Source organism: Scyliorhinus canicula, chromosome 11 (assembly GCF_902713615.1).
Source record: "Scyliorhinus canicula chromosome 11, sScyCan1.1, whole genome shotgun sequence".
NCBI classification, from domain to species: domain Eukaryota; kingdom Metazoa; phylum Chordata; class Chondrichthyes; order Carcharhiniformes; family Scyliorhinidae; genus Scyliorhinus; species Scyliorhinus canicula.
This window is the reverse complement of record NC_052156.1, coordinates 127308361-127327848: the sequence shown is the minus strand read 5'-3', so window position 1 is coordinate 127327848 and position 19488 is coordinate 127308361. Positions and strand designations below refer to the sequence as shown.

At 41.2% G+C, this 19488-nt stretch overlaps 1 protein-coding gene across 3 annotated transcripts in view; it reads left to right on the top strand.

The window, feature by feature from the left end:
- Positions 1–19488, top strand: part of c11h12orf4 (chromosome 11 C12orf4 homolog) — a 70344-nt gene that overhangs the window by 12342 nt on the left and 38514 nt on the right. For 2 of the 3 annotated variants that reach the window (XM_038811358.1, XM_038811356.1), the window contains exons 2-8: positions 9608–9813; positions 13419–13564; positions 14914–15095; positions 15780–15879; positions 16355–16476; positions 18981–19078; positions 19198–19395. In XM_038811358.1, coding sequence (XP_038667286.1) covers positions 9618–9813; positions 13419–13564; positions 14914–15095; positions 15780–15879; positions 16355–16476; positions 18981–19078; positions 19198–19395 — 1042 coding nt within the window. In that variant the 5' untranslated portion in view covers positions 9608–9617. Of the gene's footprint in view, positions 1–6080; positions 6101–9607; positions 9814–13418; positions 13565–14913; positions 15096–15779; positions 15880–16354; positions 16477–18980; positions 19079–19197; positions 19396–19488 lie in introns of those variants that run through there. The other variant, XM_038811357.1, reaches the window with a different exon arrangement.

The window sequence follows — 19488 nt, the reverse complement described above, 5'->3', positions numbered from 1 at the left end:
ATCTTGTCCATATAAAGTAATAAAGTCGCCAGACCTTCTTCTGAGTCTAACTCTTCCAACTCCAGCTCAGAAAGTACTTTGTTTCGGATTTTACTGCCATATGGTAAAGAAAGAGCCAATGCCATACCTTGTTTTCTCTTTCCTAAAGCAGTCACCTTAGTCCACATAACTACTGCACTTCTCCATTGGTCGTATGATTCCCTTTCAGAAAATAGGGGAGGATAATCATAACCAGCCATCTTTGTCCTGGGTTCAGCCATGTTTCCTTTTTTTTCACTCCTGACCTGGAAAAATTGTATCTTTCAAGCCTTCACATTTACACAGCAACCATTCTCTGCTACCATTGTTAGCATGTACTAGATGCTGTGGTATGAAGAGGCAAGAGTTCAGCTCCTTTTTCACCAACACACCTTTAATGTTTCAAACTCACTCTGCACAGAACTCTACAGATCATCACAAGCTCCAGAGTCCACCTAAAGCCCCTTTACATATCAGTGTCAATCAGTGAACACTTAACATAAATGAGACAATCATTGAACACTTAACATAAATGAGACGACTAATTGCAATGCCTCTTAACCCATTACTTAACAATACAGATCAGGGCAAAAGATAAAGAGAGAGAGAGTTTGAACTTCAGAAAATGCCCATGAAAACGCCCAGTTAAAATTGGCAGTCGTAAAGGGAAACGTACAGTTGGGTGACAGTGATGAGAATAGTGAGAAAGAGCATCAAAAGACGAAGGCTTGGTGGGGATCTATTTAAATATGTACAAGCATTGCCAAGGATTGACGAGAAGGAGGTGGAAGCCTTTATCATTTCATTTGAGAAGGTAGCTAAACAAATGAAATGGCCACAGGACATGTGGGTATTCCTGATTCAAACAAAGCTGATAGAGCTAGTGAAGTGTTTGCATCGCTAACGGAGGAGGTATCTGGGACATATGAGGAGGTGAAAAAATCCATCTTAGATGCATATGAATAGTGCCTGAAGCCTACAGATAAAGGTTTAGAAATTTAAGGAAAGAATTTGGTCAAGCATACATGGAGTTTGAAAGGCTCAAACAGAGTAATTTTGATAGGTGGATAAGGGCTTTGAAAATAGACCAAACGTATGAAGCTCTCGGAGAAATTATACGTTTGGAGGAGTATAAAAATTCAATTCCTGATGGAGTGAGAAGTCGTGGAAGAACAGAGGGTTAAAACTGCGAGATTAGCAGCAGAAATGGCAGATGATTATGAATTAGTTCATAAATCAAAGCTTGGTTTTCGACATCAGTTTCAGCCTGTGAGGGATAGAAACTGAGGACATGAGAAATACTCAAGTGGTAAAGGTGATCTAATGGGAGATAATAAGGAGAGTGTACCTCAGATTTAGAAAGAAATCCAGGAGGGTGGAAGAGAAATTAAAAGTTTCAAATGTTTTCACTGTAATAAACTAAGCCATGTAAAGTCACAGCGTTGGCGGTTGTTGAAGAAAAGCGCTTTTGAAGGCTGATGTGGTAAAAAAGGATAAGAAAGTGGGGTTTGTTAAAGTGGTAAAGAAAAGCCCAAGTGAAGCGAAGGAAGTGCAAAAGATTGTACAGCCTGATCAAGAGCTGATTGATAAGAAGGTGCCAGATCTCTTTAAAGAATTTACTTGTGTGGGCAAAGTTTACTTGTATGTATCAGGAGAAGCAGGTAAAGAAGTCACAATTTTAAGAGATACGGGAGCTAGTCAATATTTAATGGTAAGAGATGAGGAGTTATTGTAGTTTGGGAAGCATGTTGCCAGAAAAGGTGGTAATATGTGAAATTCAGGATGAGAGGAGTAGTGTTCCATTATATAAGGTAAGGTTGGAAAGTCCAGTGAAGAGTGATGAAGTGGTAGTAGGAGTAATAGAGAAACTATCTTGTCCAAGAATACAGTTTATGTTGGGTAATGATATAGCTGGATCGCAGGTGGGAGTGATGCCTACTGTGGTTGGTAAGCCAATGGAAAATCAGACAACTGAAATGTTGAAGTACGAATATCCTGGGATTTTTCCGGATTGTGTAGTAACAAGGTTACAAAGTCACAGGTTAAGACAAGAGGAGAAATCAAAGAGTGAAGATAAAGTTGAAGGGCAATTATCAGAAACAATTTTGGATCAGATGGTTGAAAAAGAACAAGAACAGGTGGAGGATGAGGCGGATATTTTTAATTCAGGGAAATTGGCGGAGTTACAACAGAAAGATGTAGAAATAAAACGGATGTATCAGAAAGCATATACGGAAGAGGAATCTTGAGTGTATACCAGAGTGTTACTACCGTAAAAGTGATGTCTTGATGAGCAAATGGAGACCTTTACATATGCAGGCGGATGAAACATGGGCAGAAGTTCATCAAGTAGTATTGCCGGTAGGGTATAGAAAGGAGGTGTTGCGAGTTGCACATGAGGTACCAATGGGAGGTCATTTGGGAATAAGGAAAACTCGAGCTAAAATACAAAAACATTTTTATTGGCCTTGATTACATAAAGATGTAGTTAAATTTTGTCAATCATGTCAAGTGATAAGGAAACCTCAAGCAGTATTAAAACCAGCGCTCTGAATACCTATTCCAGCATTTGAGGAACCTTTGACAAGGGTCTGAATTGATTGCGTAGGACCGCTTCCTAAAACAAAAAGTGGGAATCAATATCTTTTGACTTTAACGGATGTGTCTACTGGGTTTCCAGAGGCCATTCCAGTACGTGTAATTACAGCTATAAAGATTGTGGAGGAATTACTTAAATTCTTTACTAGATATGGACTACCCACAGAAATACAAGCGGATCGAGGATCAAATTTTACCTCTAGTTTATTCAAAGAAGTTATGGATAGCTTAGGAATAAAACAATTTAAATCAACTGTGTGTCATCCAGAATCACAGGGAGCGTTAGAAAGGTGGCATCAGACATTAAAGACAATGTTGAGGTCTTATTGTCACAATTATCCAGAGGATTTGGATAGAGGAATTCCATTTGTACTGTTTGCAATTAGGGATGCACCTAATGAGTCAACCAAATTTAGTCCTTTTGAACTAATTTTTGGGCATGAGGTAAAAGGACCACTTAAATTGATTAAGGAAAAATTGGTGAGTGAGAAATCAGAAATTACATTATTAGATTACGTGTCAAATTTTAGGGAACAATTAAACAGAGCAGGTGAATTGGCTAGACAACATTTAAAAGTTGCACGAATTGTGATGAAACGGGTAGCGGACAATAAATCCAAAGTTCGTAGTTTTGCCATTGGAGATAAAGTTTAGTGTTGTTACCAGTGGTAAGTGAACCTTTAAAAGCAAGGTTTTGTGGACCTTATCAGATTGAAAGGAAATTAAGTGAGGTGAATTATTTGGTAAAAACGCCAGATAGAAGGAGAACTCACCGAGTGTGCCATGTGAATAGGCTTAAAAGGTACTTTGAAAGGGAAGGAGAGGAAAAGGAGGAGGTTTTAATGATTCTAACTCAAAGTGACGAACCAAATCCAAATGACTGTGAATTTGACATACCTCAAATTAAATTGGAAAACAAGGATATTCATAAAAATTGGGATAAATTGTTGAGTTACCTTCCAGAGGAAAAACAAAATAACCTGAAAGAGTTATTGATATCACATGGGCAAATTTGTGGAGATAAATTGGGAAGTACTAAAATGGCTATACATGATATAGATGTGGGAAATTTTGTTCCAATCAAACAACATCCATACAGACTTAACCCTTTAAAATTGGCACAGGTTAACAAAGAGATTGAGAGTATGCTTAAAAATGGCATAATTGAAGTAGGTTGCAGCCAATGGATCTCACTCATAGTGATGGTACCTAAACCAGACGGTACCGAACAGTTGTGTGTGGACTATAGATAGGTTAATGCAGTTACAAGAACGGACTCTTATCCTATCCCACGTTTGGAGGATTGGGTTGAGAAAGTGGGACAATCAGCTTTTATTTCTAAACTGGATTTACTTAAAGGTTGCAGGCAGGTACCTTTATCCGAAAGGGCGAAGGAGAATTCAGCTTTTGTGACTCCAAATGGTATATACCGATTCAAAGTTAAGCCATTTGGCATGATAAACGCTCCAGCCACATTCAACGGTTAACTAACAAAATGGTTTGAGGATTACCCAATTGTGTGTATACATCGACGATCTGGTAATTTTCAGTCCGACATGGAAAGGACATGTAAGACATCTGATGGAGTTATTTGATTGACTTCAGGAGGTGGGTTTGGTGGTAAACGTAGCCAAAAGTGAATTTGAAAAAGCCCAAGTCACTTTCATTGAGGAGTTTTCGATACTCTCGAGTCGAAGGGAAATACTGCGATTTCTTGGCATGAGTGGATTTGATCGAACAGTTGTGAAAAATTTTTGTCACGTGGTTGCTCCACTGATAGACTTGCTGAAGAAACATCAAAACTTTCAGTGGCCAGCGGACTTTCAACAGGCATTTGACTGCCCGAAAGCTGTGATAACCAATGCTCCTGTGTTGGAGAATTACGAGGGACTCTGTGATCAGTAGCATTGTGGATAGCATAATTGCTTCACAGCTCCAGGGTCCCAGGTTCGATTCCAGCTTGGGTCACTGTCTGTGCGGAGTCTGCACATCCTCCCCGTGTGTGCGTGGGTTTCCTCCGAGTGCTCCGGTTTCCTCCCACGGTCCAAAGATGTGCAGGTTAGGTGGATTGGCCATGATAAATTGCCCTTAGTGTCCAAAATTTCCCTTAGTGTTGGGTGGGGTTATGGGAATAGGGTGGAGGTGTTGACCTTGGGTAGGGTGCTCTTTCCAAGAGCCGGTGAAGACTAGATGGGCCGAATGGCCTCGTTCTGCACTGTGTAAATTCTATGATGATAAAGTATCTGACTTTAAAGAGAAATGCTGAGGCGTACAGAAATGGATGGATCGTGCAGAGACCTTCTTGTTCAAAGAGACTGTCAATCAAGAAGAGTTTCAATTGGAGGAAGAAGAACGAAAAAAATGGACTATATTATTATACCTGTTTGCGGGGGTTGTTTTTTTAAATGAAAACGTATATTTACTGTGTGCATTTGTTAAAGGATTGTGAAAGGGTGAAAAATGAAACCATCTTGAAGTTGATGGTTTCTTTTTTTTTCTTGGGAGAGGTGTCATGTGAGAGTACCTTTAAGAAATGGGTGTTTATCAGTGATGTCAGACTGTGGGTGGAGCTGGGCTGTCTGTCCGCTTTTTACTTTCATTTTAGGCTGTTGCTGCAGGGTGTGTTTTAGTTTCGTTTTCAGTGTTGGAGCTGAAGCCAGACACAGCAGCTGTATTGCTGTTCTCTCTGCCATGATATACTTTGGGGTTCTCTAAACCCTGGCCCATAACAGGAGGAAATCGGAGCACCCGGAGGAAACCCACGCAGACACAGGGAGAACGTGCAGGTTCAGCACAGACAGTGACACAAATCGGGAATTGAACCTGGGACCCTGGTGCTGTGAAGCAACAGTGCTAACCATAGTGCTACCGTGCTGCCCTGAACAAGATAGAAACAATAAACTGAAATCCCAATGGAGAGAGAAGGAGAACATCTTCAAGGTGGGCATTCCTGGAAAAGAAGTCATGGTGAATTAAACAGTAAGACCAAAGCAAAATACTGTAGCTGCTGGAACTCTGAAATTAATACAGGAATTGCTGAAAATTGTAAAGAAGCCTTCCTGTTTGTTCGTTCTCTCTTGCTCTCTCTCTCTCTCTCTTTCCCCTCTGTGTGTATGGAGAGTGGGCAAGTTAGGATGGGCTAGTAGATGGTCAGTTACATTTTCTGCCCATTTACATATAATATTGTACATACTAAAAGGTTACTTGTGTTTCAAACTTTGGTGACTATAGTTCATTGGGCTTAAGGATCTCGGTATTGTAAATACAATCTAATTTCACCTGTGTTGTGACACCAGGTCAAGTGGAGCTGGAATTGACCACGCACTAGCACTGGGTATCGTGAAACAATACTCACGTCTGGCATCACCAGTGGAGAGAGAACCAAGTTAACCTTTCAGGTTGATGACCTTTCCTCAGAATTAATGTCCATATGAAGATTCTCAGAATATTGGAATATTGTGCTATACCATGGACATGCCAAGAGGTAAAACACATTGACCTGGATATTGCAGTCAGCGATGAAGCAGCAGTGTTTTCTGTCACTGCTCAGGACAGTACGAAAGTATCTGGTTTGTTGGCTGCAGTGAGAACTTCTAATTCTTGCTGCAACATGATCAGAAGTTTAAAGGATCTGTGAGGCCTAGTAATGCCATGCATTGTTGCACGGCCCCCAGCTACATCACAAGCTGAAAGCACGGCCATTGAGATCAGTCTCCAGCTCAAACGGTGTGTGGTGAAAGAGGCTCTGTTCAAGCTGTTACACAAAACGTTACGGTATTGCTTCATAATTTTATTTATATCAGATAATTCTGAGATACAACCATACTGGGGATTTTTCAGAGTAACTTCATTGCAGTGTTAATGTAAGCCTACTTGTGACGATAAAGATTATTATTATTGTCACCAGGGATCTAAGAGAAGAATAGTCAAATAATATCATTACCAGTGTAGAGCAAGTCTCGTCAAAAATAATCTGAAATACTCGCTGGAATGGGCACTGTAATGAAAAGAAATTGTTTAACCTTGTCCTTTTATTGATCTATTTTTGTCTACTCTTCCCCACCTTCACGTTGCTCTTCTTTAACTGTGATGGTAGGAATATCTGGTTTTTTCACTTTGTAGCCATTTGGGGTGCAGCTTTGGATGAGTCAGGCACAAAGACATTGCAGGTTATACCTCTCATTCCTTCCTGCTTCAGCTTCCAGTTACATTATTGCAAGTTGACCTAGGGAGAATCAATAAAAAATAAATAATTAGTGTTGGATCTTATGCTGAAAGCAGACTTCCAGGTTTCCCTCTGATGTATTGTATGAGTTGTTTTAACACTGACTGCAACTGGATGCAGTAAGACAAGAAACAGGCTTCCGACACAGGAGATGGTTCAACACTGTTTTATTGAACCTGCTGATTGCTGTACATAATCTGCTGTGGGTTGACACTCTATTAATCTAAACAGATAATCTCTGTCTGGCTTGACCAGACTGGCACTCTGTCACATGGAGACGGTGCTCACTGCACCGTGCACCGTGACTATCTCTGTAGCTGTATCCAGTGAGACGAGGCAGAGTCTTGATGCCTTGTGTGTTTTATAGTGGTGGTGTCCCCTGCAGTGTCTTGTCTGGTGATTGGTTGTTCTGTGTCCTGTGTGTTTATTGGTTATTCTGTGTGTCAGTCACTGCCTGTCTGTATTTCATGATGTCCATGAGTGGATATTATGACACCCTCCTTTAAAGCTTGTGTTCTATGACAAAACCTACTGAGCCACATGAAAGATTTGGTGCTTATTTTGAAGGAGAAAGACAAGAACAGTACTGTATTTACAATTTAAGGGTGGATTTATATCTCTCCCTCTGTCAAATTACAATTCCCTAGTGCTTTACAGAGCACTTCAATGGGGTCATTAGTGTATGCTCCTCTGGGGCCCTTTGAGACAATGTTGCAACTCTTGTTTTTGGTTCAAGTGTGCACACCAGAAGTTGCAATGTCATTGCAATCCTCAATAGCGAGAACGTCTCCGCGTTCATCTCTGTTGGGCCTGCAATATCCAGGTCAATGTCCCAAATCGTAAATACACAGATGGAAATGCACAGCAGACCAACCAGCATCAGAAGGAGTGGGTATGACGTTTGGATATATATCCTTCGTCAGCAAGTTTACAAACTTATCATCTGTTTTTTTTCTGTCATTTAGGCCAGGATTTTACTTAAATATTTTAATTACTCAAGCGACACTTAAAGTCAAAATCCTGATGTTTAAACTGTTATTTTGCAATTTTTTAGAAATATTTATAAATTGTGGGAATCGAGTTTGTACGGAGTGGTTGCATCTGTGCAATTTGTAAACATGATGCACTGATTTTGTAATAGTTGTTTTAAGGGTGAGCCATCAGCATAGCTAGGCATAGATAGTATATGCAGTGCAGATGTGTACATTTTTTTTATCTCATGAGAAAGCAAATCATCAGTTGAATTACGAGTTTGTCCTGCAGCAGCTAATTTACAGCCCCAAAGGATCTATCTGGCCAGAAAATTATTGTGCTCCATCCACTGACTTCATAGCCAGTTCTGGCTGCATCGGCTATCAAACAGAATGTTGCGCTCCAAGTGAAAATTCCTGGTCTCACAGTAAATCAGGAATTCCCACAGCCAGCACAGATTCCCAGAATAAAAGGGTAACATTCGGTACATGCTTCATTTAAGACTGGCAGTGAAGTACACGTCATGGGGGTAAAGTGGCTCTGTGGAAAGAGGAGGGACTGGAAAGAGAGAATGACTCTGTGGACTGAGGGTGTGATAGAATCATGGAATGTCACTTATGAACAGCTCAGTTGTCAACATTTGTTTCTCCAAATATTTCCATTTCATCACATGAAACCGTTCTGAAGAAGTGCAGGGGAGCAACCTCCAATGTCTTGGCCAAAATTTATCCCACCACCAACATCACAAAAGATAAAATAGCCATTATCACATTTCTGTTTGTGGGACCTTACTATGTACAAATTAGCCGCCGTGTTTCCCTGTAGTACAACTCAAGTATTTAATGGCTGTTCGATGTTTTGCTGCATCCTGGGGTCATGAAAGGGGCTACGAAAATGCAAGAAAATAAGAAGCTAATGATGTAGCACATTATAAACAAAATTTATTTTCTCCCACCTTGACAATGACAAACTGCAAGGTATGACAAGTTTGCAACATTGCAAATATCTTAAAGAAATGTGACACCTTTGAATGGACTTGAGTTGATCATTATAAATGTTTTGTTAAAAGATTAAATGTTTTGGAAAAATACCATTCATGCGTCCTCCTAGTCTCCGGATGCTTGTTGTCTGTTGAGACTTTTAAGTAGATGGATTTTATTTTTAAATTGTCATGTATATTTATGTTATAAGTAACAAAAATATATATTTTTCCTTCATCCCCTATCCTTCATTAACCACATGAAACAATCTGTTTTGATGAGTTCTGAGAAAATCTGTACCAGGTGCAATAACACATAACAATACAGATTAGCAATACCATTAATATGGGGTCAGTTTAGCTCAGTTGGCTGGTTTGTGATGCAGAGCAAGGCCAACAGCACAGGTTCAATTCCGCTACCGGCTGAGGTTCTTTATGAAAGCCCCGCCTTCTCAACCTTGCCCCTGAGGTGTGGTGACCACAGGGGCAAATCACCACCAGTCTGCTCTCCCCCTCAAAAGGGGAAAGCAGCCTATGGTCATCTGGGATTATGGTGACTTTTCTTTACTTTATTTGTACCACATATAGAATCCTACTCCTGTAGTGTATAAATCCCTAGGACCTGTGTACTGTGTAAAGATTCTTTTGCAATGCAATGCACTGTATTGCAATACACTGAATGGCCTTCTTTTGTGCTGTAAATTGTATGATTCCGAATCTGTCAGGACAGTATTCTGTGCACAGCAGGCTAGTGTAATAAATCTACTGTTTTCTGACCTACTGATACTATAAGCCATTGTTGTGATTTGTTTTAGAACTGGAGAGATGTTAATGAGCACAAGAATGAAAGAGAACCCTGCAAATTTTCGACCATCAGAAAAAACATTTGTCTTTAATTTCAAGACAGGACAACAGTCATGTGTGCTAACTGCACCCATCCAGATCCCTATGCAAGGAAGTATCAATGATTTACATGGTCGTCTTATGCTCTTACATAATCTTCCTTATTTTGTTGAGAATGGTGAGTACGTTGTGACTTAACTTGCAACCAAGTCCTGTTCACCTATCACCCCTGTGCTCGCTTTCCCTATATTGTTCCTGGTCAAGCAAGTCTTGATTTTAAATATCCCATCCTTTATTTTGAAAGCCCACCCTTGCTTCACCCCTCCCTTTCCAACCTCACATCTGTCTGAGATATCTACATTCCTTTAGTTGATTTAAATTGCTCCACCATTAGTGGTGGTGCCTTCTGATGCCTTGTCGCTATGTTTTGGAACACTCTCCTTTCACCCATCTACCTCTCTACCTTTCTTTCCTCCTTAAACCCAACCTCCTTTACCAAGCTTTTAATCATCTGACCGAATATATTAATGGCCTGGTGTCAAATTGTGTTTATGATGATCCTATAAAGTGCCGGAGGACATTTTATTATATTAAAGGTGATCGCTAAATCTCAGTTTTTGTTCTGCTATATTTTAATTTGAAAATGATGTGACCTATTTTCCAGACTTGAGGTATGTGGTGCATCAATCTTCAAACAAACTCCGCTTTCACCGTGGCAATTTAGTATGTCCGTAATCCTCTTGCCTCCTTCAGCCGTGAGAAATCTCCAACTTTCGTTTTTCTTAAAGCATCTCTTGTGAGCCAGCTGGTTAGCCTATCTGCCCACCCCTAAGTACTCTCTTAGCTCAATGCTGAGCTGTGCTGTCTTGCTTATCACAGTCCCACAACTAGTGTTATGCTGAAATTCTCCAATGTAGCTCATGTGGTGATAGTGTACACATTAAAATTGGTGAGCTATTTCTTTTGGCTGTCTTTCTTTTCTCCGAAGGAGGCAATAAGAAGGAAAGTATATAGAAGCTAGGAAATGCCAACATTTTTATTCAAAAAACAATCCTCTTTGTTTCCATAACAACCCACAATTCTGTGATCACACACATAGGGGAAGGAGGCAGATCCTAATTTTGCCCATGCCAGAATGGGGATCGAATGAGAGGGGACTCATGGTGGCACAGTTGATAGCACTGTTTCTTCACAGCGCCAGGGACCCAGGTTCGTTTCCCGGGTCACTGTCTATGCGGAGACTTCATGTTCTCCCTGTGTCTGCGTGGGTTTCTTCCGGGTGCTCCGGTTTCCTCCCACAAGTTCTGAAAGATGTGCTTGTTAGGTGATTTGGACATTCAGAATTCTCCCTCCGTATACCCGAACAGGCACCGGAGTGTGGGGACTAGGGAATTTTCACAGTAACTTCATTGCAGTGCAATGTAAGCCTACTTGTGACACTAATAAAGATTATTATTATTAAATGTATAAGATTCTGATGGACAGACTGGATGCAGGGATAATATTTCCTCTGGCTGGGGATTGGGGGATCTCAAACAAGAGGTTGCAGCCTTTGGATACGGGATAGGCCATTTAGGACTGATATGGGGAGAAGCATCTTCACTCAGAGGGTGATGAACCTATGGAATTGCCTATCACAGAAGGCTAAATATATTTAAGAAGAAAATAGATAGTTTTCCAAACTCTGAAGATGTGAAGGGGTACAGGGAGAGTGCAGCAGTATGGGGCGGGATTCTCCCATTCGGCGGCAGAGTGTCCACACCGTCGGAAACGTCGTCGCGTTTTACAACGGCGTGCACGGGCCCTTGGAATACCGATTCTGGCCCTACAGGGGGCCAGCACGCCACTGGAGCGGTTCACATCGCTCCAGCCTCCCATCCTGGTCCGAACTGTGCGCCGTGCCATCCGCGCATGCGTGGTGGCCTCCCTCAATACGCCGGCCCCGACGCAACATGGCATGGGAGTTAAGGGGCCGGCGCGGAAGAAAATAGGCCCGGAGAGCGAGAGGCCGGCCCGCCGATCGGTGGGCCCCGATCGTGGGCCAGGCCTCATCTGAGGCACCCGATCCTTCGAGCAGAGTTCCCGCCAGCTGCGACCATGTGTGGACGGCGTCGGCGGGGCTCTGCCTTTTTAGAGCAGCCGCTTGGCCCATGTGGGCGGAGAATCAGTGGCCTGGCCGCAAACAGCGGCCCACGACCGGCGCCACGCCAAACGCGCCGGGATTCTCCGGCCCGGCCCCGGGCTGGGAGAATCCCGCCCATGGTGTTGAGATATAAAATCAGTATTGAATCATATTGAATGGCGGAGCAGGTTTGAAGGGCCAAATGACCTCCTCCTATTTTTATATTTCCATTTTAAAAAACATTTCAAAATTTATACAGAATTCTATACCTAATTGGCTGCAAATTTTTATTCATATGCAAAACCAATTGTTCACTTAAAAATAAATACTTGCAGAAATAAATTGATTGCACATATCTTCTGACCCAAAATACATTTTATAAAGGGCACGATTTAACTAAATGGGAACAAAGTCCCATAGTGAGCGTGTTTAGCCATGTGTTTCTTGGCACTCACAGCACCGAGAAACACAGCGCTATCAAAGGTCGCTCAGAATCGATAGAGGGCCTCAGCGGGCTAGCCCGTTTTCTGCACTGAGGAGTTCCACTCTGGCGTCCCGATCTCTGGAGCCTCCAATGGCTGGCACCCAGGTGGAAGTGCCACCATGCCCAATGTTCCCGGGGGCCTCCGATCCCCTGGGAGACCCCCACGAGTGCAGTTCTGTCTGGTCCCCGTTTGTGAGGCCAGTACTGAACACGCTCACCCAAGGTCTCCGAGACGAAAGGGATAGACCCCAACGCCTTGGGTAACTGCATATTGGAGTGAGACGATCCGTCTCGCTCTAATATACAGATTTGCCAAAAAGTAATCCCGCCCACAAAGGGCTGGGGTCACATCGCAAAATCTCACGAGATTGCACTAGATCTTGCGAGGCGTTTCAAGCTGGTAGATCCTGGGAGAGGGATCTCCCGGCTTCTATCAGCTGCATTGTGCCATGGCGCGCTGCTTTTCGGACGCTGTGTGGCCGTTCGACTGCGTCCAAAATCTATATTATTTTTCAATGCTCAAGACCTTGCACTGAAAACCAGCTTTTATGCACATGTCAAATGACACCAATACATAATTATTTCTTAACAATACAACTGAGGATGGGAGAGTTAATTATATGCTGATCATTCACCGTTGGGACCTGCATTCAAATGTATCCCAGACTGATGTGATGAAACTATCGTCTGGCTCCTCTGTAATGAAATCTATTTAATATTGATCATGCAGCATAAACCAGTCTTTAATTTCATATTATTTTGGCATTAAGTTTGCAATATTCCTTAGGGTGGTTGCATGATGATTGGTGCGGGAAATGGAAGAATGTTGTATCGAACCAATGGGATCAAACTCAAAGTTGGGACTGAGGCACATTATGGAGGGAACTTTTTTCTGTTTAACTATGTGAAACATGTATTCAACAACGTCTGTCTTGCACTCCTCAGCATGATCACAGAAAAATGAAAAAGTATGTCAAATCTAAAATCTTAAACTCCTTATAATGTATCGTTTTAGAAATCTGTACCATTTTGGATAATGGTGTCCTGTCAAATTAAATCCATCAGTACAAAATGGATGAAATTTGATTGCATTTTCATCATTAAATTAATTTATTGGGGTTTGTTTTGGATGGGAAAGAAAATGCTCTTTCAACTCTCTGGTTTAAATATCTTACAGATTTAAAAAGTTCTCTTGATCAGTTTGTTGATGGAGAAACTAAGAAGAATTATGATAAAGAAGCAGAAGCTGCCTTAGAAAAATTAAAAACTAATGACTTGTGTGCAGAACAATTCGTTAATACTTGGGCTAAAGCTTACCAGGAGGTAGGTATTTCAAAAATGTAAGTCTCTAGCTTTATCAACCAGTGGTAATATCCAATAAATAAAATGGTAAAACCACTGAGATGATTAATTTAAGAAAGATTTTTTTCTTACTGTACTGTGTTAGCTGCACCTGAAATGTAAATCTTAAGGGTAGTTCAGAAAACTGTTGATAAAACGCCCCATGTGAATAATGCAGTTTTGTCTTCTGTTTTTAGCGAGGTTCAATTTTTCAGTGACTAGGATTTAACATGGTAGCAATACAAAGTTGCTCCACCGTGATTTATGCAGCATTGTGGCTTTGGAGACTACGGATTATGAATGCAAATGAATACTTGACCTTTTTGATGTTTTGACATATTTAAGTTAATTGGAATGTTTCATTGTCAAACCTTTATTTTAAGCAAGTGTTTTTTCCCCCCCTTCCTTTCCTTTTGGAATCAGAAGAATAACAACAACAGTGAGAGACTAGCTTATGATATCAGGTCACATAGTATGACATTTACTAAACCACACTATTTTTTAGGTCAAATTTGAAAAAAGTAGTGACCATATATGGGTATGGGGGAAGGATCTTAAAAATAACTTCCTATACTTTATAGCGACACAATTCTGCTCCTTATGGGCAGCACAGTAGCACAGTGGTTAGCACTGTTGCTTCACTGTGCCTGGGTCCCAGGTTCTATTCCCGTCTTGGGTCACTGACTGCACGTTCTCCCAGTGTCTGCGTGGGTTTCTTTCGGGTGCTGCGGTTTCCTCCCACAAGTCCTGAAAGACGTGCTGTTAGGTAATTTGGGCATTCTGAATTCTCCCTCAGTGTACCCGAACAGGCACCGGATGTGGCGACTAGGGGTTTTTCACAGTAACTTCATTGCAGTGTTAATGTAAGCCTACATGTGACAATAAAGATTATTATTATATGGTTTACTATATTCCTGCATTTCGCTCTTAATATTGTTATTTTTGTTCATAAATTTAGAGTACCCAATTATTTTATTTCCATTAAGGGACTATTTAACGTGGCCAATCCACCTAGTCAGCACATCTTTGGGTTGTGGGAATGAGACCCACGCAGAGACGGGGCGAATGTGCAAATTCCATACGAACAGTGACCCAGGGCCAGGATCGAACCTGGGTCATTGGTGCCGTGAGGCAACAGTGCTAACCACTGCGCCACCGCGCTACCTGTTAATATTTTTCTACTTCTTAATAAGCCCTCCGTTCCTGTCTCAAATGCCATGTGACAAGTTGGTTGCAACATTCTATGCCTCTGATGTATCAATTGTTTGCAATACATACAGAGTACCATGATATCAAGTTATAATTACTGGATTGTTTTTATTATTTTCTAGACAACATTAGAATATGCTAGACCTGAAGAGCCTAGTTGGGATGAGGACTTTGCAGATGTTTATCATGATTTGATTCATTCTCCAGCCTCTGAGGCTCTACTCAACTTGGAGCATAATTATTTTGTCAGAGTCTCAGAACTTATTAGTGAAAGAGACATGGAACTGAAGAAGCTGCAGGAAAGGTTTGTAGTTCTCTTCTGTACGTAAAGTGTCCACAGAAAATCCAGCTTGCTCCAACCACCACCAAGGGTATTGCCCCACTTAGTCACAGAACTAGCTGAATGATGTTGAAACCACAACAAATGAGACAGCAACTTAGTAACCATGGGATTCCAGGCAAGGACTAATTGACAGGAATATGACCATTGGAGCTGAATTCTTTATGGAAAATATTTTTATTATTTAAATATGCTGTTAAAGTGCGAGCATTTGATTTTGAGAGTTTGATTTTGAGAGTTAGATAGTCCAAAAGTATGAGGGAACTAAATTGACAGCAGTTTATATTCACTAATTTTGGGTACAGCTCTATAGATAGCTCTGTACTGCTGGCAACCCTGGGGATAATATGTCCAATCCAGTTCTTGCCATGGATAGCATCCATGCCTCAAATATCTTCAACTCTTCCTTTAAACTAGTATTGTGACTGAATTTAACATGTAACATTTCAGGTTTTTTTTATTATTGTTTATCTTTAATGAGAATTTAATTTGAGTGATTTACATTTGATATAACTTAATAATATAAATTTAAGCTTAGTCCATATTTTGATTCATGATATTACAGTTTTCTCCCTGCTTTCACTCTTTTAGAAGGATTATTATTTTATTCATGTTCCAAAAAAAAAAGACACTTGCATTGAATTTCAGGCAGTCAGTGGAAATGGACAAAGTGATGCAGGAACTAGGAAAAACCCTGACAGATGAAGATGTGAATTTAGTTGCAGCTCAGCATTTTGAATCCCAACAGGTAATGCACCTGAAACTTCATTAAGAAGATGTAATCCGTAACTTTTTAATACAAGGAAACATTCTCAATTATCTGACACATGCATTGGGCTCTGAGAATTAAAATATAAAACAAAACACCCTTACCTAAAGTGCCGCCATTTATACTTGTATCAGGGAAGAAATTGCACTTATTAATGCAAAAGAATTTACAAAAACATATTTGAGAAAAATGGGAATCGCTCCACTCAACTCCATCCATGCTAACTTAAAGTGGAGCATATGTTAAAATCTTCATCTCTGATGCTAACTGTCATCTAAACTGGACTTCTGTATCAGGATTTCTAAAGTGTGAACAGCACTACTCCAGCTGTGTGTGCACATCTCCACTAAAATATTCAAAGATGTCTGCTCTTGTTCAGATCATTGCCTCAAATCCAAAAAATGGTTAATGTATTACTTTCATTTTATATTGTGAATAAAATTTCTGTTTTCAGGTGTTGGAGAACAAATGGGCCAATGAGCTGAAACAATTAATGGCAATTCAGAAACAAGAGTACCAAGAGTGGGTAATAAAACTACATCAGGACATGCAAAATCCTAACAACAGTACAGTCAGGTACGATACTTATGAGTTGTTTTTAAGTAAGTGATGTTTATATTGCTGTCATAAAATAAACACTTTAAAGTGCACCTAGACATCTTTTACAATTCACATTTTGGGACATTAAGGCACTTTGCTATATCCATATCTCCAAACAACTTTATACTTGCATAGCACCTTTTAAAGCCAAGGCACTTCTCAGGTGCATTACAAAACAAAGTATGACACAAAGTCACGTAAGGTGATATTGGCTCAGATGACCAAAAGCTTGGTTAAAGAGCAAGGTTTTAAGAAATGTCTTGAAGGAAAAAGGATAGAAAGGCGGAGAGGTCTGGGGAAGAAATTCCAGAGCTTTGGACTCAGGCAACTGAAGGCATGACCACCAACGACGGAACAATTATGTTTGGGAATGGAGACTTCCAGAGGCAGCGATGTGGTCAGAATCAAAAACGCCGTCGGAGTCTAAAGTTCCCCGATCCCCAGCAGGGGGGAACATGGAGGCTGCTTCTGCTAAGTTTGTGACCCCTCAGTTTATGCTTGAGAAGTTGCTTAACTTCTTGACAAACAAATTTAAGAAGCAGTGGTAGGCAGTCGCTGAGGACTTGGAGAAGGCAATGGCTTTGGCCCCAATTCCGGCTGCTATCGACAAGATAGGCCAGCGGATAGAGGTACATTGGATGATAATTCAGAAGGTGGAGACGGCGCTCTCTGACTACAGTGATCAGATTGCCTCCTTGGAGGCAGAGATGACAGAGCTGGCGGAGGAGCGCAGAGCACTAAAAGCCAAGGTTGATGTTCCAAAGAACTGCTCCAGACGGCAAAACTTTAGGATCGTCGGGTTACCAGAAGGCCTTGATGGCTCCAACACCATGGACTATATGCCCAAGATGTTCAGAATGTTAGTGGGGGAGGGGCTCTTCTCGACCCCTCCTGACCGGGCCCATAGATCGTTGAGGCAGAAGCCCAGATCGGGGAACCAACTCGGGTGATCATAGTCAGATTTCATAGATGCCTGGATAAGAAGGACTGGGCCCTGAGGTGGGTGAAGGACTGTCAAGACTGTAGATGGGAGGGCCATGCCATCAGAATAATTCAACATGTTGGGGCCGAGCTGGTAATAGGACGTTACCAGGCGTTTAATAGAACCAAGGCTGCGCTGTACAGGAGCAACGTGAGGTTTGGTGTGTTGTACCTGGCTCATCTTCGGGTGACTTTGGAGGACCAAGGCTATTATGTTGATTATTTTGAATCGGAGGATGCGAATGTTTTTGTCAAGAAGCACGACTGGGGATTAACTTAAATGTTTGAGGTCTATGGCGCTTGTTGTTACCCGCATTGTTAAGTCATCTGTATTTTTTTCTTGTGGGGGATCTTTGTAATGTAGGAGAGGGCTTGGGGATGTGCCTGGGCTTGTTGGTGGGTGTTTGTTCTGGGCAAAGTTGGGGTTTATATATTGTGTTGTTGAGGTTAATTTTGTGGGGAGGGGACTGAGTGTTGTTTTTCCACTAGGGTTGTATTAAAGTTTGGTCTGTGCGAGGGTGGTGATTGTTTATTGATATATTGTTGTGTTGATTTTGACTTTGATTTCTACCCTGGGGTCACCCTGCTAGCAGTATAGCTAGGTTACGGGAGCAGAAAAGTGGAGATATCTGCAGCTTGTTACCATGGGGGTGTTTTGCTTTGTTTGGGCTTGGGGACAGGGAATGGGGAGCTTTTGTTCTTCTGTTGGCTGTTTGGTTGGTGTTCAGGATGAGGGGAGGGGGGACTGCTGACTGTGACAATTTGGGACTGGCTTTAGGGGGGATGTGGCGGCCATCTTGAGTGGACCCGGAGCACTACTGGATTGCCTCACAGGGTTGATATGGCTGATCCTGGGGGAGGGCGGGAGGCCTCCTATTCAGTTGATAACCTGGAATGTGAGGGGGTTAAGTGGCCCAGTAAAAAGGTCCCGAGTGTTTGCACACTCTTCTTGAATAATCTCCTTCCTCGTAACTGCTTGTCATATGCCATTTTTTGACTAGCAAATCAAACATTTCTGAAGGCTAAAACGTTCAACATATGCAAATTACTCCCTGATTCCTCCATCCGTAGCAATTGGCATGGTACAAAGTTGAGCACTGATGAAATTTTATGTCCCCAACCTGTGATTAGCGCAGTAATTCTGGAAAAATGCAAACGTTTAATGATCTTGAGTATAACATGCATGATGATCCTTGCAATCAAAAACATAGTGCAAGAGCAAACTACACTTGAATTGTACATATTTTGGAAATAGTGGATTTAATTCCCAGTAGCCTTGACGTTAATTGTGACCAATCTTTTTGGCTCAATGTCTAAATAAGTCAGTCACATGAATAAGTGAAGAAAACCAGATTATATTTTCATTTTTCAACCAACCAAATGTTTACGGACTGGTCATATAATTCAAATGTGAGGACAAAAAATATAGCTCTGCAGTAATTCAGTTTGGTTTCATGTTCACAAAACTATTTTCAAATAATGTTATTTCCTTTTTGAAGTGAGGAAATCAAAGTAAAACAAAGTCAATCCACTGTAGCAAATGAACGAGTGTTTGAAGAACGACCTCTGTTGGAAGAAAGTTTTACTATACATTTAGGTAGGAAATTATTTTACAGTTTATGTAATCTAAACTTTTAAGTATTTTGTCATTGAAACATTTATTTCTCTGTTTAGCCTGGCACTGAAAATATCTGTGTTTTCTTATACTGTTTACAGGAGCCCAGTTGAAAACCATGCACAACTTACGGCTAATGAGAGCTGATGTCCTTGATTTCTGTAAACATAAGCGCAATCAAAGAAGTGGAGTTAAACTTCAAAGACTACAGACAGCACTGTCACTGTACTCCACCTCTCTCTGTGGGCTTGTCTTACTTGTTGATAACCGTATTAATTCCTATAGTGGCATCAAGCGAGGTACTTCATGTTGTTTCTAACAAATGGCAAGGTTTCTTAAACAGTTTACTTGTTTTTGATTTAGCTAACGCACCAAAAAAACTGTTTGTATAC